At 47.1% G+C, this 26,507-nt stretch overlaps 1 protein-coding gene across 1 annotated transcript; it reads right to left on the bottom strand.

Annotated features, from left to right (window-relative positions):
• Positions 1–1,693: 1,693 nt before the first annotated feature.
• On the bottom strand, positions 1,694–22,672 carry LOC117740742 (coxsackievirus and adenovirus receptor homolog). Its single transcript, XM_034547279.1, has 6 exons — positions 22,579–22,672; positions 20,865–21,040; positions 19,322–19,526; positions 4,094–4,246; positions 2,448–2,570; positions 1,694–1,821 (listed from the first exon to the last, which is right to left on the bottom strand). Exons 1-6 carry the CDS (start codon positions 22,670–22,672, stop codon positions 1,694–1,696), a joined length of 879 nt encoding a protein of 292 aa, XP_034403170.1.
• Positions 22,673–26,507: the final 3,835 nt, after the last annotated feature.

The following is a 26,507-nucleotide window of genomic DNA, read 5'->3' as shown; positions in this document are numbered from 1 at the left end:
GACATGTATCATGGAGATACCGGACTGAATATGAGCATATAAGGCAAAACCTTCACATTCATCTCAAGGAAAGAGAGTGTTAAGATATGTTGAAATATTTCCATGGTGTCCACGATAGGGATGGGAAAAGTGTAACGTTGTTACATGTCGTCATGTTTTCTTCTGAGAAGATTGATACCGGCTGCATTTGGTTAGCTTAGCATAGCAAAAAGACTGGGGAGGGGAACACAGCGTTGCTCTATCCAGTGGTACAACAAAAAGCACCTTCCAGCACCCTAAAAGAGCACAAATAAACACTATATATATTTAATCTTTAACTTTGTAAAAAACAACAACAACGGAGCGTAAAAACAATATGCCGTTCTACAGGGAATAAGACTCAGAACAATTCTTCCCCAGGCAACGGCAGCTTCTGGAGCCTCTGCTGGTGGCCTTGCCACTGCGGAGCCAAACAACCGGCACATGACCCCGATGCAACCTCAAGTGTTGGTGCCACGAGGCAGGTGTTGCCGTGGTAACTGGTTTCCTGTTTCTATAGAGGGACGGGTTTCAACATTGTACCATGGTATCTACCAATGTTTGACTTTTTCATGTGATTTTCATGGTGTTACGTCTTTCAACTATAATATTTTGAAAACAGCCTATTATACCTCATTATTGTCAGATCAGTGCCCTAATAATCTCACCATATCACCATTTTGAATCCAAATATTGCTCTGATTTAACCATTTTATTGTTTGCAGGTAACCATAATAGGACCAAATATTGCTCTACTATTACTATATTATTACCCTCTGATTTTGACCCATGTTACAAAGAGGTAATTATAATATTGTATGTATACCGATAGTTTATACTAAGCTATTAATAAGTATTCCAGCTTTTGCTTTGACAGAAACCGACATAAGAACACCTGGCAAAGTCCTCAAAGCCATTTCATATGCAAGTACACGCTACAATATGTATCTCCAGAAACACATTGTGATGATGATTACACACAAACGCATAGACACAGAATTACAAAGGGGAAAACAATACCAGACGCATTCTGTCACGACTGGTAAATAACTAGACTTACAAAGCTGCTCCTGGGAAACTCTTTTTAAAGTCATGAAGAGGAATTCTGAAATGTCACTTTCCAATGTTGTTCTGACATTTATTAAAATTGCATATAATTACTGCGAATACGAGGCGAGAACTCCCAAGAGTGTTTGTTGATGGGATGACAGCCTCTCGTGTTTCCAACTCTGAAGAATCACAGAGAAGAGCAACAGGAAGAAAGAGTTGGTAACTTTTAATAGATTGTGCTCAGGCTTTCAGATCTTGTGTTATTTACAATGTCAGCAGTTGTATTTGCATCAATAAACATGGAGAAAATAAGTCAAAGCGGTTCCAAAGGATTTCACTAAATTGTTGTGAGATTGAATATCTGCATAACTAAAAGTATAGATGAACACAGAGGAATACAATCCTAACATGATATATGATCTCAGAGAGTCTGAATCCATCTCTTGTATGTTTTGCTTCTATTCTTATCTTATTGGCTGTGATATGTGTTGTTTAATATCTTGTACACCAATTGCCTTTCTATATTTTATGGTTCGCTTGTTAATGATTACAAATGTATGTACATGTGCAGGTGGTAATGTTTTATCCATGTGTTCATACCCCTTTGACATAAACAGAGTCCACATCAGAACTCCTCGGACCGACGTCTGTCGCTCAACTTCCAACAGAGGATCCCGATGAAGACGAGCAGGATGAAGATGAGGAGCAGGGAACCCACAACCGTGCCGACTAGAACCGCTGCTCTGTTTGGGGCTGTAAAGTCAGCATGAATAACCAGCAATTATTCCCTCAGAAGCTTAAAACAACAAAGTGTGAAGAATCCATCAAACTGGATTATTATTATTCCTGCCTGTTTTGGGGCTAATATACAATTGCATGTTTTATTCTTGTTCTAAGCTGTTCAGAGGAAATTACTGGGACAGCCCATGTGAAGAAATTCATGGATTATTTTGTTCCTTTTTACAATTTTACCAACTAAACAAAGGTGATCTGGTGCTTGAGTCCACCTGCTTTTTGTGGCTGCCTTTTTCTCGTATATATTTTTAAACTTATTTCTCAAGTAAAGAGAGACTGTTGACAGAAGACAGAGGAGTCTCTTCACAGCTACTCATGTTTGTCTATGTGAGTCAGCAGCAGGAAGTCAGAGATGGAGATGAAGGATGTGAATTTCCTGCCACTGCCTGTGACCTGATTCTGTCATCATTAGATAATCAGGAGCGCCAACGGATGCTTTAAGCTCTGGGTGTGAGAAGTGGAGCAACCATGAGATTGTGGCGCAACTACAAAAAACAACAGAGAGGATAAAACGGAGGTCTTTCATTGCCATGCGTGCGTCACGCGTGATGCACGTGGACATGAAACGTTCTCTGTTCCCTTACGCTTCTTTGCTTTCAGGCGGATCCCGCAGTGTTGGGCTCCGGCAGCGTTGTGGGCCTCACAACGGTAGAATCCTGCGAGGCTCTGCGAGTGATGGGTAATTCTCAGCTCCCCGGTCACAACGTCTGAGGAAACACAAGCGCACCAACGCAGATGAGGACGCGTGTGGTACATTCAAAGGGGATGTCACGAAGATTCATCAGACAGGTTTCTCTACAAGTAGAGTAGTAGAAGCGATGCGCACTTAAAGGTGGTTGTTTAAGACTTCAAATATTCTGAAGGTCTTTCAACAAGAGAAGAGCTGCTCACACAGAAGACATCACCGGGTTTACAGTTATGCAACATGTTTATGTGTCATAAAGAGTGAAAAGAAGAAGAAAAAAACGTGAGGAAAATGCAAATGATCTCCTGATTATGCACACCGTCCCTCGAAGGAGAATATGAATTGTTAAACTCGTTGTGTTGCAAATCATGAATTCTTCCTATCATTCTTTTCACCGGGAATTGTTACTACGTTCATGTGATTTTTGAAAATCTGAATGAGTACCGATGCACTCCATTGTTTCCTTCATCAATAAACAACAAAACATCCGACACAGCATTCGTCTCTGTCCACACTGAATCTGTGCACACCTGTTACATCATACGTCACATACACTGGAGATGTAACCGCTTATCTTCTCACGTTTGTCCTTTTGAAAAGACTCATTTAATATTGAAAAGACATGCAACACGGTCAACGACGAGGAGGAAATGCATCAGCCGCATGCCGTGCATTCCAATGGGAAGGGGGACGGCTCTCCATCAGTGTTGTTAATCACCTTGCCGAGCACGAGGATGGGCTTTAAAGTGATGAGCCTACGTTTCTCTTTGTTATTATGGAGTGGGATCAGGGATTGAAATCCATAGCGATGTAATTGTTCCCTCTCGTAATGTTGGAAAACGTGCACCTTCTGTAATGTGTGATAACACTTGGCCTCGGAGTCCGGGGCAGGCTTTTCGAAAAATTAGTCGAGATAAATGTGGAGCTTCGGCTGCTGTCCGTGGTGCCGTGTGCTCTGCAATTTTCTGGAGTGGTTGTGCGCGTGTGTGTCCGCATGTGTGTGTGTGTGTGTGTGTGTGTGTGTGTGTGTGTGTGCTCGCATTATGTAAGGCTGCTGCTGAACATTCAACACTGAAAGGGTTTGCATCGGATTTTGCTCACACAGCATTCAATACTAAACGTGACCCAAGGCCCAGACGGCATCACACACACGCACACACACACACACACACACACGCACGCACACGCACACACACCCACACACACACACACGCACACGCACACGCACGCACGCACACACACACACACACACACACACACACACATGCACACACACACACACACACACACACACGCACACGCACGCACACGCACACACACACACGCACACACACACGCACCCGCACGCACACACACACACACACACACACGCACACACACGCACACACACACACACACACGCGCACACACACACACACACGCACACACACGCACACACACACACACACACACGCACACACACACGCACACACACACACACACACGCACACACACTTTAGTACACGTTTGTAGTAGCATAATGACATCAGCAGAGGTCACACTTACCCTGTGTGGTTGCAGCAGGGATGGGCGCTGCACTTTCTCTCCTCCACGTGTATCTTAAGGGAGGGGAGCCTTTGTCCGACTTGCAGTGCAGAGACACAGCCTCTCCGACCAGCTGTCCTCCCTCCACCCAGCACTCAGGCACCGACGGGGTCACTGGAACCACAACAACAACACATGGATATCGCCATTCCTTTCTATTCCTGCTTTTCGCATGCCTTTTTCTTTGCAAACCGTTCAGCTCTCTCTAGCTTTATAATGAAATCGTAGAAACCATTTGATTTGACACACATATAACCTTTACAGAATGCAAGCCTGAGGAGTTAAATATGGAAAAGAAGAAACATGGAGTTCTGTCCTGGTTTGGAAGGTGAAAGAGGACAGAAGTAGGTATTAGTGAGGGTGAAATGAATTACATTACAGGATACGCTTAGAGAGGATGACCTGGAGGCCCACACCATTTCACACATTAAAGTGTGTTCAGCTTTTATATCCTGAACGAATGAATGCTATCCATCTATTCATGCATTCTCTGAATAACTTATCCTGCTGGAGACCATACAATGACTTGTTGGCTCTCGGGTAATGTCAGTTTTGCTGTTTGGATAAAACCAGCTTCAGGTTCTCTATTGATATGTGAGGCGTTGCTCCAGATTATCATTCAACATCTGCCAGTTTATCAAGGTTTACTTCATCTAATTCAGCTTTGGAGCCATGCTAGGCGTTGAACGTCCTACTGACGCAACATAATCAGCTACAGTTGCAGTTGCCTTTTTTGGACTTGATTGGGCTAATTGGGCAATCTTAGGAAGAAAAAAAAATATAATATCTATTTTACATAGGCACACTCAATATGTGTCCACATCATTTCCTCCTACAGAAAAACAGAGATTGCATTAATAAGAGATAAATGTTCGCTACTGTTTAAAGGGCCATGGGTAAGATGGACTTTAAGAGTAAAAGGAATGTTTGAGGCGTTGTGTTAGTCTTGTTCATTTCAGGTTTTGGAAAGGAAATTAAAATAGCTGCCAATGTTTCATGTGTACAGCACTGCATCTTTTATAGGTTGGACTGCAAAAATAAATTGTAATCAGTGCTCCTTCAACCAGTAACTCTGATTGTTGGCAATTGTTGAGTTGCCTTAAAAAAGGTTCAACAACATTCTCTTCTTTTGATTTTGATTCCACAAGGCTCCGGAAAGAGTTACATTTTTTTTTTTTTTTTATGTGGCCAATTATTTTCTATCCTATATTGCAGTCATAAAATCATAATAAATACATCTGCCAATGAGGTGAGCTCCTCCTCCTTCAAACAAGATGAGTTTGACTAGAATCAAGTAAATTACTTTAACCCTCTGACAAATGTGAAGACTGAATACACTGACTAATGGCCTTAAGTGAGTTGACATTTTGAATTATAGTCACCTTTTTTAAGTGTCATCAACTCAATCAGTATCAATCTGCTTCAGTGAGGCGATCAACACCACTTCAAGATTGTCTGCCAGCTCCAGAAGTTTGGGATGAAAAGTGCTCGCTCCCTCAAGCTTCCCCAAATTGCAGATCAAGCATACGTATGTGAGAGCCACCAGCCGGCACATGGCGTGTAATGTGCTGTGGTCCTGCTCTTGTTTGGAGGAACTCTTTGGATTACAAGGGACCCTGTAGACCGCCCTGGGTGTCCACGAGGCGGTCTATTTCCAGACCAGTCTGGACACCCGCCCTGAGGACATCTCCCACACTATCAGGGAGCTGGATCATCTTGTTCCCCAGAACTTGGCCCCACTGCCGCCTCCCACTGCCCACGCCAGCTCCCGCTGCCGCCTCAGGGTCGCATCCCACGTCGGTTACCGCTGCCGCCTCCCGCTGCCACTTCCTGCTGCCGCCTCCCGCTGCCAACTCTGTGCCGCAGCACTATATGACTATATATACAACTTTATAAGATGTGATATCAAATTGCTTTTGCGGCTCCAGAAACATTTTAGTTGGTGGAAAATAGAAGAATATGGCTCTTTAGATTATAAAAGTTGTTGACCCCTGACCTTTACATATCAGGCCATAACGTCATCTGATTTAATTAATTGTCATTGTTATAATTTGTAATCCAGGGTGGAGTGACTATTAATATAGACTAACATACATTTAAACTGTGCTGCTCCTCTGTATTTTTGAAAAGTTAATATATACGTATATATATATATATATCTTTGCTTTGGGAGGGGCTTAATGCTGCTGCGCACATTGTCCGAGAACACGGAGAAATGCACTTTTAAATGGACATTTTCATTTTAAATCTCTACCAGACGGCGTAGTTAATAAAAGCAAAGTTATTTGTAACCACTCAAACTGGAGTTATCTCAACTACGAGCATGAAGTACTACGCACATGAAGTACTACGCACATGAAGTACTACGAGCATGTTGTACTACGAGCATGTTGTACTACGAGCATGAAATACTACGAGCATGAAGTACTACGAGCATGTTGTACTACGAGCATGAAGTACTACGAGCATGAAGTACTACGAGCATGAAGTACTACAAGCATGTTGTACTACGAGCATGAAGCACTACGAGCATGTTGTACTACGAGCATGAAGTACTACAAGCATGAAGTACTACGAGCATGTTGTACTACGAGCATGAAGTACTACGAGCATGAAGTACTACGAGCATGTTGTACTACGAGCATGAAGCACTACGAGCATGTTGTACTATGAGCATGAAGTACTACGAGCATGTTGTACTACGAGCATGAAGTACTACGAGCATGAAGTACTACAAGCATGTTGTACTACGAGCATGAAGCACTACGAGCATGTTGTACTATGAGCATGAAGTACTACAAGCATGAAGTACTACGAGCATGTTGTACTACGAGCATGAAGTACTACGAGCATGAAGTACTACGAGCATGTTGTACTACGAGCATGAAGCACTACGAGCATGTTGTACTACGAGCATGTTGTACTACGATCATGTTGTACTACGAGCATGTTGTACTACGAGCATGAAGTACTACGAGCATGAAGTACTACGAGCATGTTGTACTACGAGCATGAAGTACTACGAGCATGTTGTACTACGAGCATGAAGCACTACGAGCATGTTGTACTACGAGCATGAAGTACTACGAGCATGTTGTACTACGAGCATGTTGTACTACGAGCATGAAGTACTACCAGCATGAAGTACTACGAGCATGAAGCACTACGAGCATGTTGTACTACGAGCATGAAGTACTACGAGCATGAAGTACTACGAGCATGTTGTACTACGAGCATGTTGTACTACGAGCATGTTGTACTACGAGCATGAAGTACTACGAGCATGAAGTACTACGAGCATGTTGTACTACGAGCATGTTGTACTACGAGCATGAAGTACTACGAGCATGAAGTACTACGAGCATGTTGTACTACGAGCATGAAGTACTACGAGCATGTTGTACTACGAGCATGAAGTACTACGAGCACGAAGTACGTCTTAAAGGCGTTACGCAGCATTGAAACAACCAATGGAGCGAAACTTCGTCAGACTACTGCGGCGTGCGGCAGAACTGTGATAAACCAATGCAGGAACAATGAACACATGAACAATGAACACATGAACAATGAACACATGAACAATGAACACATGTAATGTAATGAACACATGAGCAATGAACACATGCCTCGGCCAAGAGGAGAGCAGCGGACTGCAGGCCGATTCCTGCAGAGGAAGATGTCGGTCTGAGGAGAATATTCGCAACGCGTTTGGTGTGAACGCAGCATTAGAAACACAACGAAAGACATGAGCCTCAAGATGAGCCTCAAGTATGAGCCTCAAGACGCTCCGTCGATTTGTATGAAACGGAGCGGACTACAAATATGGCGGTGGGGTTAGTGTAACTGCTTTATTTTTTCACCGGCTTTATAGACTAAAAGCCTCCACTAAAAAGATGTATATTATATATGTTAACTTGCTGTTGCTCCCAGTGCCTGTTATAGTGTTCTGATAACATTACTTTAAAATAAAAGTGTGCAATACACTAGTTTTTAATTCATTCTTGAATTTTGCGCATAATGCTCATAATCGCAGTTAATCACAGAAAAATCATGCGATTAATCGAATAATTTTTAATTAATTCTTTGGCCAGCACTAATATATATATATATATATATATATATATATATATATATATATATATATATATATATATATATATGTGTGTGTGTGTATGTATGTGTATATATATTAACCATATACAAAAATGGGCAAACAAGTTCAACACAAGTTAACCAATAAATGTTTGTGTCCAAAGATTTTAATAATGAATGAAGGTATCGGGTACGTAAAGTACTCTGGACACTGGAGGTCTGTGATTCTTTGCCAAGGGAAACTTTATTATTATTCTATTAGTACAAGAATCCTAAACTGTCAGAAGTGGTTGTCTCTGTTTCAGCAATCATAAAAGAATATATACAATGTCTTTATTTTAGTTTAAATGTGGTTACCATAGTTTAGATTTGACTTGACATTCCGCATACTAATGAGTAGAATGTTGAACTGTAGAATGTTGAGTTGGCTCTATTGACCTCTCAACACTCCAGGTATCAGTTCTACAGAAGACCCATACATAACAAGACAGCAGGACTAATCCACAGCATTATTATTTCAACGATGAAGCATTACAGTTTGAGAGTCATGACTTCCAAATCGTGGACAACTACAAGCGCTTTCCAGTGTCCGCCTTCCAGTAGACAACTGGGTGAGTAGTGATTACATAATACTGGTTAACAACTACAGTCTCTAAGATTCCCAACCTGATTTTAGGGGAAGGTGTATGGATAGTACCATATTTTATTGACATTCTGTCTATAACTTTAGGCTTTTCACGTGTCATTTTACCCCACGTTGTTACTGTCAAACTCCACTTGGTTATGTTTAAAAAAACATCATGGTTGGGCTGAAGATCAGTTTATAAATGAACTGAACCATAAACAATGTAACTTAAATAACTCAAATAAATACACTTTAAGACACAAACACCGGTCTCCTGGTTAAAAGTCCTGTTTTTTATTTCACCCGTTCACTATCAATAGTCTTTCTAACTTTTTATAACATGTCAATTGTTCTAACAAGTGCTGAAATGAATAACAAATCAGTCACTATTACATCACTTGGTGAATCTGGGCTGACGATCCATATGATTTAGCAGCTATTGATCACTGATGCTGGTTCTTCCTTTAGTAACACAGACAGTAGATCATATAGTAGATCATATCACCACATGCAGCAAACTAAATGATCTTTTTCTGTCCTTGCAGGGCGCCACACTGACCCCATCATCTCACATGGAAGAGGGACGACCTCCAAGAGGAAGTCTGAGGAGAGTCTTGAAAGAGCCAGCAAGAGGAGCAGGACCAGTCAAAGTCCCTCCGAGGGCTGCAGCCAAACTTTCAGTGGGCCTTTAATAATTGACAGTGATGCCAGTTCCGCCTCAGCGTACAGTGACCCATCTGACAGTACAGGTAGCTTGAGACAGAGATAATAGAACAATTCAGTCAAACCTCAGTAAGGGGATATTTAGTTTCTTTGTTCTCAGTTCAGTAGAAACATCTATTGCCAAGTTATATGAAAAATATACTTTTGCTTTACTTAATTGAGATTATTGAAACAATTCCGAAGTCTGTGACGTGAAAGGATGAATGTGTCTGATTAGTCTGAATACCAGTGGGCACAGTCTGTTGTTATCTGATCAACACTGAAACTAACAAGCTTGTGTTTCTTGTCTTTTTCTATTTGTGTTGATTGTCCCACTGACTCTAGATTCTGAGACACACGTCAGCACCGGAGCTGAAAAGGTGAACAGCAGAAAGAGAAAGTCTGAGGAGACAGAAGAACCCAGGAAAAGGAGCAGAAAGACCTCCTCCGGTGACAAACCTGGCACCTCCTCAGCAAGAAACACCAACAGCAGAGGTGAGAGGAGATAGAAATACATGAAACACTGATGAACTCTGTGTTCCTTCAGTAAATACAGTTACTTAACTCTAGCCTGTAAAGATGGTTGTTAGTGTCTAGTGGATCTGGAGGGGTGTTGATAGGTGGATTGTGTTACCTTTGGGCAGAATCAGTCTGTTTACAGTCTTTATGCTAAGCTAAGCTAATCTTCTCCTGGCTCAAAAGGACAACTATAGGTGAAACTGTAGCTTCACAGTCTTGGGTTTTGGATTCAAATTGGAAATAGGATTCAATGTCAAATAATTACAAGGACCTGTCGTATTATGGGTTACTTTATAAGTGGAATGAAAGTTCTGAACAAGAATAATCAAAGTGTTTTGTTTCTGCAGATGCCTTTGAGGACCGGTACGAGCAGGAGGAACTGTTGGGCGAGGGAGGCTTTGGGACAGTGTTTGCCGGCCACCGCAGAGACGACAATCTGCCTGTAAGACACACACACACACACACGTACACACGTACACACGTACACACGTACACACGTACACACACACACACCATTTACACTGTAAATAGTATAAACTAACCAAATGTCTGTGTTTCTTTCCCGTAGGTGGCCATAAAACACATTTCTAAGAAAAAGAGAATCGAGCACACATCAATGGTAAGTGATTTGATCTTCGTCTTAATGCCAACACACTATTAATATCTCATTATTTAAATGTCTACTGGTAAAACTATACATGTTCCTCTTGTTCTTCACACAATCTAACAGTTAGAATATTACATTACATTTAGCTGATGCTTTTATCCAAAGCAACTTACATTCTTACACCGTACACACAGCTACAGGGAGCAATTCAGGGTAAAGTGTCTTGCTCAAGGACACATCGACTAGGGTGGGCCGCGGGGATCGAACCGCCGATCCTCTGAATGAAAGACGGACCTGCTAACTACTGACCCACAGTCGCCCCACAATACTGTTCACTTTTGTGTATAAGTGTACATGAAGGTTTCATGATTTGCTTTCTCTATTTCTCCATGTCTACAGATGCTGGAAGGGGAAATGAGGACTGTCCCTTTGGAGGTGGCGCTGATGCTGAAACTCCGACCAGCAGCAGAAGGAACCAGTACAGTGGTGACCCTGCTGGACTGGTACGATATAGACCTTGAGCTGATTCTTGTCCTAGAGAGACCAGTCCCCTGCATGGACCTAGTCGAGTTCATCAACTCAAAAGATTATTCCCTGCCTGAGCACGAAGCTAAAGTAAGAAGCTGACATGTTTTGTTTGTACCTGTCTCTGTTTACGTGTCCACACAATATCTCACAGTCTCCATGTCTCTGTCTCCCACAGACCATAACAAAACAGCTGGTGGAGGCTCTCATTGAAGTCCACTCCAGAGGGGTCTTCCACAGGGACATCAAGCTGGACAACATCCTCATTGAGACCGGCTCCGATGTCCCACGTGTCCGGCTCATTGACTTTGGCCGTGGCACACTTCTGTCTGAGGGGACATACAGTACAGCACAAGGTAGGTTGTATTTCTTCTGTACCTGTTCTCTGAAACAACCCAGCAGCTTTGTGGTTTATGTCCTCTACCTCTGTCCCTTACCATTTCCTGTGTGTCTCTGTGACTGTGTGTATCGTAGGAACCGTTGTCTACACCTCCCCTGAGTGGTTCCTGCACAGGTGCTATAGTGCTGAACCCACTACTGTGTGGCAGCTTGGTGTAGTGCTGTTTGCGTTGCTGCATGGACGTCTCCCCTTCAGAGGCAGGGATGAAATCAGCTTCGAATACCCTGACGTCAGTGAATATCTTTCCTCAGGTAAGTCCTAGACACACACATGCAGTGGAATCAGGCCCACACGTACATTCCAGTGTATTAAAACATGATTCCTGTTCGTCCGACCAGAATGCAACACTTTTCTTCTGAGCTGCCTGGAAAAGATCCCAGAGGACAGACCCACCCTGGAGGAACTGAAGCACCACCCCTGGCTGATGTGATCCAGACTGAGCACAGCGGCAACCGGCAGCGGCAACTGGCATTGGCTGCCCACTCCCACTGCCACCTTCAACTGCACACGCCGCCTCCCGCTACCGCCTTAGGGTCGCAGCCAATGCCGGTTGCCGCTGCCACCTCTGTGCCACCTCTGTTTCACAGCCAAAGCCAGTTGCCGCTGCCGGTTGCCGCTGCCGACTCCTGCTGCTGCCTCCAACTGCCGCAGCCAATGCCGGTTGCCGCTGCCACTTCCACCTCTATGCCTCCAACTGCACATGGCGCCTCCCGTTACCGCCTTAGGGTAGCAGCCAATGCCGGTTGTTGCTGCCGGTTGCCGCTGCCGCCTTCCACTGCAGCCTCCAACTGCCGCTTCCAACTGCCGCCTCCTGCTGGCGTTTCCAACTGCCCACATCGCTGCCATTTCCCGCTGCCACCTCTATGCCACCTCAGTGTCGCAGCCAAAGCCGCAGCCAATGCCGGTTGCCACTGCCGGTTGCCACTGCCACCTCCCACTGCAGCCTCACACTGCCGCCTCCCACTGTAGCCTCCCAGTTGCCGCTGCCACCTCTATGCCAACTCTGTGTCGCAGCCAAAAGCCGCAGCCAATTTCCGGTTGCCGCTGCCGCCTTCCACTGCCATCTCTAACTACACACGGCGCCTCCTGCTACCGCCTTAGGGTTTCAGCCAATGCCGGTTGCCACTGCCGGTTGCCGCTGCCGCCTCAGGGCCGCAGCCCAAGTTGGTTACCACTGCCACTTCCCGCTGCCACCTCTGTGCCGCAGCCAAAGCCGCAGCCAAATGCGGTTGCCGCTGCTACCTCCCACTGCCACATCCAACTGCACACAGCGCCTCCTGAGTAACTGAAGCACCACTCCTGGCTGATGTGATCCAGACTGAGCACGGCGGCAACCGGCAGCGGCAACCGGTAGCGGCAACCGGCATTAGATGCCCACTCCCACTGCCACCTCCAACTGCACATGGCGCCTCCCGGTACCGCCTTAGGGTCGCAGCCAATGCCGGTTGTCGCTGCCGCCTCCCGCGGCCACCGCTATGCCTGCCTCCAACTGCCCACGCCTGCAACTGCACACGGCGCCTCTAGCGGTCGTAGCCAATGCCGGTTGCCGCTGCTACGACTGCCGCCTCCTGCTGCCGCCTCCAACTGCCCACGCCGGCTGTCAACTCGGTGCCGCAGCCAATGCCAGTTGCCACTGCCGCCTCCCACTGCAGCCTCCCACTGCAGCCTCCCACTGCCGCCTCCTGCTGGCGCCTCCAACTGCCATGCCGCCTGCCACTTCTGTGGCACAGAGCCAAAGCCGGTTGCCGCTGCCGGTTGCCTCTGCCGCCTCCCACTGCAGCCTCCCGCTGCCGCCTCCCGCTGCCGCCTCCCGCTGCCGCCTCCCGCTGCCGCCTCCCCCTGCCACGCCGCCCGCTGCCACGCTGCCTGCTGCCACGCCGCCCGCTGCCACGCCACCCGCTGCCACGCCACCCGCTGCCAGCTCTGTGCCACCTCTGTGTCGCAGCCAAAGCTGGTTGCCGCTGCTGGTTGCGGTAGCTGGTTGCCGCTGCTGCCTCCCGCTGCCGCCTCCCACTGCAGCCTCCCGCTGCCGCCTCCATCTGCCTACGCCGTCTGCCAATGCCAGTTGCCGCTGCCGGTTGCTACTGCCGGTTTCCGGTGCCCGTTGCCGCTGCCAACTCTGTGCCGCAGCCAATGCCTGTTGCCCCTGCCGCCTCAGGGCCGCAGCCAATGCCGGTTGCCGCTGCCGGTTGCCGCTGCCATCTCCCACTGCAGCCTCCAACTACACACAGCGACTCCTGCTACCTCCTTAGGGTCACAGCCAATGCTGGTTGCCACTGCCGCCTCACACTGTCTCCTCCAACTGCCCACGGTGCCTCCCGCTGCCGCCTCATGGTCGCAAACAATGCCAGTTGCCGCCTCCCACTGCAGCCTCCCACTGCCGCCTCCCACTGCAGCCTCCTGCTGTCGCCTCCTGCTACCGCCTCCAACTGCCCACGCTGGCTGCCAACTCTGTGGCGCAGACAATGCCAGTTGCTGCTGCCGCCTCCCACTGCAGCCTCCCACTGCCGCCTCCCGCTGCTGCCTCCCGCTACCGCCTCCAACTGCCCATGCCGGAAGCCAACTCTGTGCCGCAGCCAATTCCTGTTGCTGCCGCCGCCTCATGGTCGCAGACAATGCCAGTTGCCGCCTCCCACTGCAGCTTCCCACTGCTGCCTCCCAGTGCCGCCTCCCACTGCAGCCTCCCGCTGTTGCCTCCTGCTACCGCCTCCAACTGCCCACACCGGCTGCCAACTCTGTGCCGCAGCCAATGCCAGTTGCCACCGCCGCCGCCTCAGGGCCACAGCCGCTGCCGGTTGCCGCTGCCGGTTGCCGCTGCCGCCTCCCACTGCAGCCTCCAACTACACACAGCGACAGACAATGCCAGTTGCCGCCTCCCACTGCAGCCTCCCACAGCCGCCTCCCAGTGCCGCCTCCCACTGCAGCCTCCCGCTGTCGCCTCCTGCTACTGCCTCCAACTGCCCACCCTGGCTGCTAACTCTGTGCCGCAGCCAATGCCAGTTGCCGCTGCCGCCTCCCACCGCAGCCTCCCGCTTCCGCCTCCTGCTACCGCCTCCTGCTACCCCCTCCAACTGCCCACGCCGCTGCCACCTCTATGCCCGCCTCCAACTTCCCACGCCTCCAACTGCACACGGCGCCTCAGGGTCGCAGCCAATGCCAGTTGCCCCTGCCGCCTCCAACTGCACATGGCGCCTCCCGCTGCCGCCTTAGGGTAGCAGCCAATGACGGTTGCCGCTGCCGCCTCCCACTGCAGCCTCCCACTGCCACCTCCTGCTGGTGCCTCCAACTGCCGACGTCGCTGCAACTTACCGCTGCCACCTCTGTACCACCTCTGTGCCACCTCTGTGCCACCTCTGCGCAGCCAAAGCCGCAGCCAATGCCGGTTGCCGCTGCCGGTTGCCGCTGCCGGTTGCCGCTGCCGGTTGCCGCTGCCGGTTGCCTCTGCCGGTTGCCGCTGCCGGTTGCCGCTGCGCCTCCCACTGTAGCCTCCCACTGCCGCCTCTTGCTGCCCACGCTGGCCTCAGGGTCACAGCCCAAGTCTGTTACTGCTGCCTCCCGCTGCCGCCTCCCACTGCAGCCTCCCGCTGCTGCCTCCATCTGCCCACGCCGTCTGCCAATGCCAGTTGCCGCTGCCGGTTGCTACTGCCGATTGCTATTGCCGGTTGCTACTGCCGGTTTCCGGTGCCCGTTGCCGCTGCCAACTCTGTGCCGCAGCCAATGCCTGTTGCCCCTGCCGCCTCAGGGCCGCAGCCAATGCCGGTTGCCGCTGCCGGTTTTCGCTGCCACCTCCCACTGCAGCCTCCAACTACACACAGCGACTCCTGCTACCGCCTTAGGGTCGCAGCCAATGCTGGTTGCCACTGCCGCCTCACACTGTCTCCTCCAACTGCCCATGGTGCCTCCCGCTGCCGCCTCATGGTCGCAGACAATGCCAGTTGCCGCCTCCCACTGCAGCCTCCTACTGCCGCCTCCCGCTGCCGCCTCCCGCTACCGCCTCCAACTGCCCATGCCGGAAGCCAACTCTGTGCCGCAGCCAATTCCTGTTGCCGCCGCCGCCTCATGGTCGCAGACAATGCCAGTTGCCGCCTCCCACTGCAGCTTCCCACTGCCGCCTCCCAGTGCCGCCTCCCACTGCAGCCTCCCGCTGTTGCCTCCCGCTGTTGCCTCCTGCTACCGCCTCCAACTGCCCACACCGGCTGCCAACTCTGTGCCGCAGCCAATGCCAGTTGCCACCGCCGCCGCCTCAGGGCCACAGCCGCTGCCGGTTGCCGCTGCCGGTTGCCGCTGCCGGTTGCCGCTGCCGGTTGCCGCTGCCGCCTCCCACTGCAGCCTCCAACTACACACAGCGACAGACAATGCCAGTTGCCGCCTCCCACTGCAGCCTCCCGCTGTTGCCTCCTGCTACCGCCTCCCGCTTTGGCCGGTTGCCACAGCCGCCTCACACTGTCGCCTCCCAACTTCCCACAGTGCCTCCCGCTGCCGCCTCATTGTCGCAGACAATGCCAGTTGCCGCCTCCCACTGCCGCCTCCCAGTGCCGCCTCCCAGTGCCGCCTCCCACTGCAGCCTCCCGCTGCAGCCTCCCGCTGCAGCCTCCCGCTGTTGCCTCCTGCTACCGCCTCCAACTGCCCACACCGGCTGCCAACTCTGTGCCGCAGCCAATGCCAGTTGCCACCGCCGCCGCCTCAGGGCCACAGCCGCTGCCGTTTGCCGCTGCCGGTTGCCGCTGCCGGTTGCCGCTGCCGGTTGCCGCTGCCGGTTGCCGCTGCCGCCTCCCACTGCAGCCTCCAACTACACACAGCGACAGACAATGCCAGTTGCCGCCTCCCACTGCAGCCTCCCGCTGTTGCCTCCTGCTACCGCCTCCCGCTTTGGCCGGTTGCCACAGCCGCCTCACACTGTCGCCTCCCAACTTCCCACAGTGCCTCCCGCTGCCGCCTCATTGTCGCAGACAATGCCAGTTGCCGCCTCCCACTGCCGCCTCCCAGTGCCGCCTCCCAGTGCCGCCTCCCACTGCAGCCTCCCGCTGCAGCCTCCCGCTGTTGCCTCCTGCTACTGCCTCCAACTGCCCACGCTGGCTGCTAACTCTGTGCCGCAGCCAATGCCAGTTGCCGCTGCCGCCTCACACTGCAGCCTCATTACATCCTGACAGCGATCAACTGCCGACGTCGCTGCCACTTACCGCTGCCACCTTTGTGCCACCTCTGTGCCACCTCTGCGCAGCCAAAGCCGCAGCCAATGCCGGTTGCCGCTGCCGGTTGCCGCTGCCGATTGCCGCTGCCGGTTGCCGCTGCGCCTCCCACTGTAGCCTCCCACTGCCGCCTCTTGCTGCCCACGCTGGCCTCAGGGTCACAGCCCAAGTCTGTTACCGCTGCCACTTCGAGCTGCCACCTCTGTGCCCGCCTCCAACTGCACACGGCGCCTCCCAAGGTCGCAGCCAATGCCGGTTGCCGCTCCCGCCTCCCACGCCAAAGCCACCTCGCGTTGTCGCCTCCCACTGCCCACGACAACTACCGCTGCTGCCTCCATGCCACAGCCCACGTCAGTTCCCGCTGCAGCCTTCGTGCAGCAGCCCATTTTCCCTTTTTTTTTTATTATTTGTGATATTGGGCTGTACAAAATAAACTGAATTGAATTGAATTGAAGCTTGTGTTCCTATGATTGAGTGAGAGATAAGAATGGCATAATTGTCGGACGTAGCAGAGGAGAATTCACAATTGCCTATGTGAATGAAACTACCTTCCTGGACCATCTAAGAAAACAGCACCTTTTCGTTGGCAAACAGACATATCCTGGACCAGGGACAGTAATTTATTCTAGGGCTCCTGGATCTGTGGGTGCCTCGGCCAACCCTCGTGCTGCACCAAATGCCACCTCCCACTGCAGCCTCCCTCTGCCGCCTCCTGCTGCCGCCTCCAACTGCCCATTCTGGCTCCCGCTGCCGCCTCCCGCTGCCAACTCTGTGCCGCAGCCAATGCCGCCTCAGGGTCGCAGCCCAAGTCGGTTACCGCTGCCGCCTCCCACTGCCACTTCCCGCTGCCGCCTCCCGCTGCCACCTCTGTGCCGCAGCACTATATGACTATATGACTAAACTTTATAAGATGTGATATCAAATAGCTTTTGCGGCTCCAGACACATTTTAGTTGGTGGAAAATAGGAAAATATGGCTCTTTGGATTATAAAAGTTGTTGACCCCTGACCTTTACATATCAGGCCATAACATTTAATTAATTGTCATTGTTATAATTTGTAATCCAGGGTGGAAACAGACCTTTCCAGAGTCATAATTATGACCACAGCTATCTATATCAAAGCGCCATCATTGGATGAAGCAATCTGCTGATGAAGACTGACATTCAGGTAGAAGATCCAGAACAAATGGGAAAATGGCGGATGAGATTAAGATTGTTTGGTCAAACCATTTCACCATGAAACACTGAATGATGGGAAGCATCCTAATAGAAAGACTGGAATATATAATCCTCATTAAAATGAACCACACAAAGCTGGTTTAAGATAATATTTATCAGATCAAACCCAGTTTGTACAACAATGAATTATCTTTGTGTGCCAAAGTACGTAACGTAGTTCCACAAGGTTCAGGGCTTGGGACCAATTCTATTCACCATATATACGTATATGTTTCTTTGAGGTAATTGTTATTTGAAATAATGCATAAACGTTCATTGTTATGCAGATGATACCCAATTATATCCATCGATCAAGCCAGATGAAACAAACCAATTTAAACTTTAAGCATGTGGAAATGAGACAAAACAGAAGTTATTGTACATGGCAGCGAACACCTCCAAAATAAATGATCTAACAATATGGTTTCTCTAGATGGCATTGCCCCATCTTCCAGCACCACCATAAAGAATATCTGAGTTATCTTTCATCAGGATTATGTTCTTTAACTCTCATTTAAAACAAACTTCAAGGACTGCCGTAACATTGCAAAAACCAGGCCCACTCTTAAAACAATACATGCAAATGTGTCCATGCATTTGTTACTTCTGGACTCGATTTTTGCAATTCCATATTATTAGACTGCTCTATTAAATGTCTTTAAGTGTTGATCCAGAATGCTGCAGTACTTGTAACCACGAAAATACATAATTTTACTCCCGTATTAGCTTCTCTGCACAAATTTGATCTGAATTCATGGTGCAACATCTCATCAAGTGAAGGAATGTTTCACATTGGGGAGTTTCTCCTGACCGTTGTGAGGTCCCGGGACAGGGATGTCATATGTGTACAGATTGTAAAGCCCTCTGCGGCAAATTTGGGATTCTTGGCTATACAAAATAAACTGAATGAATTGAATTGAATTAAAGGAACAATATCTGACTGGTAAAATCCTTCAATTACAGCAGACACTGAGAGAGCAATTATCTTAGCTCTCACTGACATCCATGTGACCTTGAACAAAATTGACCTCCACAAAGCACGAATGGATACACTTCATTGATGTCGTAGTCTTTAAAGATAAAATATGCCTGATAGCAGGTACATTTATTAGCTTTCTGTCAAATTGCCATGTAATGTATACTGGCAAGTGAAAAAGAAACCTTCCTTGATATAGGCAAATCAAAATGTTGAAATTCAAGAGGTGCAGCTGCCTTCTGCGTAAAACTAAACAGTGCTGTATTTGCCAAAAGTGATGGACACAAATGATCCATGTGCTAGCCCAAGGATGCAACCCCGATGCCCAGTCTTACCCATCACCACCAGCGACACCTTGCGCGTGTCCACTCCAGGTGATTTCCTCACTTTACACTGGTAGGTGGCACTATGAGCAGGTGACAGCAGAGCGATTGAGATCGAAGCGTCACCCATTGAGGGGTCAGAAGCAGCAAAGCGAAGCCCTTTGGCAAGAGCGTGGTCACCATGGATGTGTATAGTTCCGCTGGTGTATGACAAGAGCTGAAGGGGGAAAAAAATGGAAAGAATGAGTCAACAAGTTGAATTCATGTCAACCGGTGTCCTAAGGACACCCCCACCGTTACTTACGGCCAACTTTAGAGCTCTGCAGAAGTTTTCAACCCATCTCGTGTCCAGCATTAGCAGGCAGCTGGAATCGGCTAAACAAGCTGTCACAAAACCCACTGCACACATGGTCCCGCAGGGATGCTACTGTTAGCCGTAAAATAGACGTTTAAAAAGGTGCCTAGGTGACTAGTGGCTATCTGTGCAAGATGGAACTTCTCGCAATTAAAGACAGAATGTATTATTCTCCATTCATGGAGACTAAATGCAGAGCGATAAAACACATTGGATACTGTTGTGGAGTGATATTGATCAGTAGGACAGAAACACAGCCCCAAATGGACGCTAATGTTGCACTGCGTCTTCTTGGGATAATAATGTTCTTTCCTGTCTCCGGGATGTGTAAATAACATCGATGCCTCCTGCATAATGGTCCGGCCTCCTGCTGTGGCCCTGCTGAGGCCCCTCCTCTCTACCTCCTTCTGTTTCATGGATTGTGGAGGTCTGGATCGTGGACCATGCCTATACTACTCATTAATAATAATGTCTGTCATATTCATTGAATGTGTTGTAACTCTGTAACGCTGTTCATTCTGTACACATGACATCTATTGCTTCTGTCCATCCGGGGAGAGGGATCCTCCTCTGTTGCTCTCCTGAAGGTTTCTTCCCTTTCAGGGATGTCGTATGTGTACAGATTGTAAAGCCACATTTTGAATTAAATAGGCACATTTTGTAACACATTAACAAACAGCTTGTCTTTTAGTTCTTCTGCCACCCAGTGGCTAAAGGTCAATTACGACAGCTTGAAGTAAATAAACGCTCGGATTCATTTAGAATGACCAGCTGGTAAAACCTGAACTGTTTAAGTGTTTGACTGCACAAAGCATTTCTTTTTTTTTCTGTACCAATAACCTGCACTGGTCACTTGTCTAAAGCAGGACATATCTGGACCTGTTTAATTCTTGTATTGACTGTGGTAAGAAATGTCTGCCGTGGGGTGGGATACAAAATCCTCTCAATTCTCCAACACTAATTATTTGGTTAATTTAAAAGGCAAATTGGATAAACAGCTAATTCGTGTGAAAATCAAAAAAGTGGTAAGAGTGCACTCCACACAGCGGCGTCCTGGATTTAATCTTAAAAATATCTAATGTTGTCGAGTTTGTTGTTTCTTTCTTTCTTGGAGTGAATTCTGCTTCACAACCTCAATATTTCAGACGCTTTTTATACATTTATCGTACAATGTGCCCCATTCTCCATTCTGCTTCTTACCATCTGATCCTTCTGCGTGGTGTCTGGATTCACTGCGGACCATTCGATGTCAAGTTCTCCGCTGTCAAAAGGGCTCGCGGTGTACCTGCAGCCCAAACTCACGCTCTCTCCCTCTGCCTGATGGATGGTCTGCAGGCCCGTGGATGTCACCCGCATCCCTCGCACACATTTCCATTAGGAAGAAATTCAGACGAGTCTCGAAAATAATCCAATGAACACATTTGTTGTTTCTAAATCCCTTGTTGTAATCCTCAAGGAGACATGCTATGTTTTCTTATCCCAGCGAGCCTTTTTTCCTCGTTCATGGAGCCACCGTTTACGATGCCCATGCACCCATTTTTATGGATAAGTTTAATATATATTCAGATGTCTTCTCTCAGAGAGGGTCTGGCTATGAAAGCCACACAAACATAATAGTTGAGGCCAAATGTTACACAGATATATAAAAACAGGACATATTGCATTTTGCAGTTACAATAGAGCTCGTTAAGCAGGGCACCGGAGTACACAAATAATCATACAAAGCTTTTAATTTTTTTTCCCCCAAGGTCCTTCATCATATGTTATGCTGCAGCTCAAAACATGTTGAAAGGGTGCAATGAAATACCTAATTTCCTGATTCCTTTGTATTACTTTGGATGATAGAGAAGGATTTAAATAGCCTTGAAATAATTTTAAATCTATGGTGCAAGAGCCGCCATCGGGGTGGGGGGCATTTTGATTGCCCCCCCTCCCCGATGGCTCTCTGTTACGGTGAAAACAGTGCCAACTTTAGCAAAATTGGTGGACCTGAGGGCTAGCCGGAGGACGGGTGCTACGCTTTTGTCTCGGCAGTGCAGAGCAGCGGACATGAGCTCATCAGTGAGGCTCGCTCACGAGCACGGACGTGGAGGAAATAATGATGGTGTTCAGGAATTCCAGTTTTCACTCCAGTGGTTTTTATTCAAACTGCCACATGTTTGTATTAAAGCTAGGATTGGTACACTTCTTCTTCAAAAAAGTTGTGTTTTCTCTTTTGTGGTATTTGTTCAAATCATTACATCCTGACAGCGATCAATAATTCAAGTGCTCTGACAAAAAACAAAAAGGAGAAAGAAAAACAACATCTGGTATCTGAAGCTTTCCCAGGGCTGTAATAGACAGGTCCAATCAGTTCATTCAGCACGAATGAAGTGATTGGACGGGCTCCCTGCCACCTACCTGCCTATCAGGCCTCGGAGTCCTCCACAAGCCGCTAAAATGACAGCTGTGAGAACCAACAATAGGGGAGTTGCTTTGGAGGGAGACCTGAAGGGACGGGCTGTCGGTGCTGCCAACCGGGTGACTTTGAGTTGGAGACATTTGGAGTTGGTTCCGCTAACTACTTTCATTGGAAAAGAGTCGATGGCAACACTCGACTGGGTTTTTCAGTTGCATCATTTTTTTTAAAATCTAAAATGATCTACTATATGCCAGTTTCTCAAGATTACAAACGCTATCTTTCATGTACAAATTAATTAGAAAAAATATTCCCTTCAAGAGCCCAACTCCCTGAAACACGAGGGGGGGGTCATCTTGAGGCACATGGAGGGAGCTTACTTCACGGAGGCCTGCGGCTCAGCAGGGTCTCAATATGAATATCCAGAAAGAATGAAATAGTTGATGAGACAGGGAGCAGCCGCTGTTCCTGTATGCGTGTGCTCGTATCAATGTGCGTGTGCGTCTGCATTGTTACCTGTGGTCAAGAGACTTGCAGCGCAAAGCAAGGAGGCGGACAACCAGGACGGGAAGCGAGCTGCCCTCAAACGACTGCAACTGTCTCCCATCATAGTGCTACTGTTTTCTGATAGAATCATGCAGAGCAATTGTCAAAATTATAATAATAACATTTTAAAAAGACAAACAACAAACACAATTATGGACAAATTTAGAAGGAATGAAAAAAAAGCATGCCTGTAGAACGAGCTGTTGAGGTTCTACATAATATTACCTGGTCGTAGATACTACATCCAAACGTCTGGCAGTGGAAGTTTTTAATAAATGCTCAATCAGCAGCTCCTACTTGAAAGGGAGCTCCCCCTTAACTTCCACCATAAAGCCTTCTGATTGGATGGTCGCTTGACCGGTTTTATCCGTTTAACAGGAGGATTCCTTGGTGATGCCATTCAGCTGCTAATGTTGCCCTTAACACCCACTGACCTTTGCAAATACTTTCACTTTGTAATTACCACAATCAACGATAACTAAATTAAACTAAATGATGTAAAATAAAATTTGAATCAAACTGGAATTTAAAAAAAGGAAACGATTGCCCTGGATAACAACAGCAATCCATCTGTAAAGAGAAACTAGTGGAGCAACCATACAATTAGATATGACGGAAACTCAATGTGTTCATTTGATGAGGACTGAACTGCACTGAAAGGAAAACTTCTGCACACTCCTTCTTATTTGTTGGATACACAATACACCACACAGCATTTAAGTACTACTCATTTTGTTGAATGTCTGCGGTTTCAAATAATAAGGAAGACAAAGAGAGCGCATGAGGTCTCAAGTGACAAGAAACTGGTTGTTCAGCCAATAAACATGAGCCTGCTCGGTTTGTACACATAGCCAGGATGTAAAGAAAAAATAAACAGAGCTTATCTCTGTGCCGGATCGAGAGAAAAACAGCATTTATAAATGAGTAATGGTGGGCTGTCCCTCAGCAGATACGATAAAACGATAAAAAGCCTCCCCAAATGTAGGAAAAATATCACAAAATGCTCAAATAACACTTCTTTAAATCTTCGTGTCAATTTTCTCTTTCAGTCACCACATTAATTTTACAAGCTTTGGGCAAATCTTTAGAGAAATTTTTGTTTTACTTTTAGCCACCCGCTGACAAATTAGATGACAAATCCGTTCTAACAACCAACTAAACTGAGTGGAGAGCAACATTGGGCTCGGAATGGGATGGCCTTTGCTGGAGGGAGGAAGTGTAAATGAAAAGCTAGAGCTGGTACTCTCACTTGTTCCTAATTACTCTAATATGGGAAAAACGTCCGTCCGTTTGTAAAAGTACATGCCAACCACCAATGACACACAGTTAATGCAGCTGTGTTATATTTATTGTTATGAACGGTACATTATGGAGTATGCCTGCCCTCAGCAAGTATCACATGTGTTGGATGTACACGATGGTGGGAAGTGGGGAACAGGTTATCATTCTGGGCAATTTTAACAACTGCTGCCTTCTTTGCTTTTGAGCAATGTAGCAATGTTGTTTTTTGAGTCAGAGACGCAGCCGTTGCCTGCACTGTTCTTACACAGTGATCGGGTTTATGAGGACGCTCCCACTGGGGAAGAAGTAAAAGCTGCATAGATATTAAGAAACAGGTGTAACAGGGGAAATGTGGACAGCGAAGAACTTAAAGAGGAACGCCACACTGTGTACACGGGCCTTTCAAAAGGCATGCTATGTTGACCCCGCCCCCCATGTCACACACTACATAGGCCACAAGGCCACGCCTCCTGCAGTCGCTGCGCCCTCACTCCATTGCTGCATTTATTAAAAATATGCTGGGAGGAAGGGCTCTAGAAGAATTGGAAAGTGAAGTCCCCCGTTAACACTGAAGACACATGTGCTCCATTGATGCACAAAGGCATTTGTCTGCAGCTGCACCGCGCTCAAGGGTATTCTTTGTTTTGAGGGCCAGGTGGTGCTGGTACACCACTGCTACAGGTGCTGGAGCTCCTCCCTTTCTTAGGCCTATCTCAGTAGTGTCAGCACCAACATGTATAATGACATTGGAGTGGGGTTAGCACACAGACCAGTGTTCTCTATCAGAGTGGGAATAGGTTGTCTAACCTCACAGACTAGGTTTCATTGGTTTGGTTGATCCAGGATCCAGGTACAGAGGGAGGTGTCATCTTGTTTGGTGACCAGTTTGTAAGTGTTGCTTTCAAGGGGAGTGTTGTGGAGACGGTGTCAATGGAGAGGGTAGATTGGTTTTAAGATGAGACAACACAAGCTAGTCAAAACTTCAGAGCACACAGTTACAAAAGCCACTTGAAGCAAATCAATCTGGGCCATTCTATCTTTTAAAATAAGAACACAGTGTGTCTCCATTGTGCGACGTGAGTGTTCAGGCTTGCCTAAGTAGTTGATCACCATATTAACGAACATACCCTTTTGGATTCTCTGTGATTTGTGTGTCTTGGGGGAGAAAACAGTTTTAAGTGGAGATAAAATAGATAAAGACACTCCAAGTGAATACAGCAGAGAGTTTCACTGCTTGGGTTAATACACGAGTCATAGAAAGGAAACATTAAAATCTTACTTAATCCTGGTTAGCTTGCTATTTATGTATCGGTTTTATATAAAAAATAACAATGACACCCAAGGTGTTCTAGCACAGGACCCTGTTGTGCACAAAACCCCATGTTTTTTTCTTTGGAACATATAGTAACATATGGTTTCTACACAGATGCTTTATGTCGAGCTATAATTTGCACCTCAAAACATTAATATTGTTTACATCCATAGGCCTGACATTTTACTGTTTTTTCTTTTTTTAAACCTTTTTTTCAGTCTACTCCAAGCAGTTTGCAAAAATGATATCACAGTCAAAAACAGCAAAAGAAGAAAAGGAAGTCAAAAAAAGACTTAGAAGAAGAAGAAAAAAAGAACAAATAAAAAGTGAGCAGGTGAATGTATAGTTATTATTAATTTATATATATTTATATTTACTTTTTTTTCAATCTGCTTATTAATGGACCTTCATACAAACAAGTTCATGTTTATTCAGCACACTTTTGTGAACATAACACTGACTTAATGTATATTTACCATATTAACTACTAGCCTTACCTTGACCGAGCCTTCATTACTGAATCTGAGCCTGTAATCACTGTAATCACAAGGTGTCCCGAATGAACTGTTCTTTAGTCTGAATTGTGTCCCAGAAGGTAGCCAGAGTCAAGAACACACACACACACACACACACACACACACACACACACACACACACACACACACACACACACACACACACACACACACACACACACACACACACCTTAAGTCCGCCTGTCCCTTCTCCTGTTGAAGGTCCATCCTCGCTGGAGTAACTGTTTTCTTGCTGTTACCTAGAGAATATTAAGATGTATGTAACTAAATATGAGTCGACAATGTTCAGGGGGACACAAGGTTCTCCAGAACATCGTTTATAAAAAAAGAATGACGGCCTAGAAGTTAATTTGCTTGATACACAACAACAAAGTATAGTTTGCAGATTGTTTTCCACACTTACTCCTGCAGGTTTAAGTTGGTTCTGGATGTATTTCCACCCTTCTGTTTGGGATTTTAAAAATGATATTTGCCGATACATTTTTTTATTGTTTCATTATTATGTTTCATTCTAAATACGTTCTCAAAGCACAGACTACAATATTCTCTTTTAATCTACTGGAAACAGCATACATTTGGCTACTAATTTACTATTAATTAGTTCAATTATTAATGGCGAAGGGATGCTTTTAAGTGTGTACCAGCTGGAGATTTTCAATAGAAAAATATTTTGATTGTAAATATTGAAGAAAAGAAATGTCACACTTTATCTCTTTTCAAAACAGAAGTGGGTTATTGGGCACTTTAGACTGGTCCTGGCTAAATGTTAT

Source organism: Cyclopterus lumpus, chromosome 12 (genome assembly GCF_009769545.1).
Source record: "Cyclopterus lumpus isolate fCycLum1 chromosome 12, fCycLum1.pri, whole genome shotgun sequence".
Classification (NCBI taxonomy): Eukaryota; Metazoa; Chordata; class Actinopteri; order Perciformes; family Cyclopteridae; genus Cyclopterus; species Cyclopterus lumpus.
The sequence above is the reverse complement of the archived record's forward strand: the minus strand, read 5'-3'. Positions and strand labels throughout refer to the sequence as shown.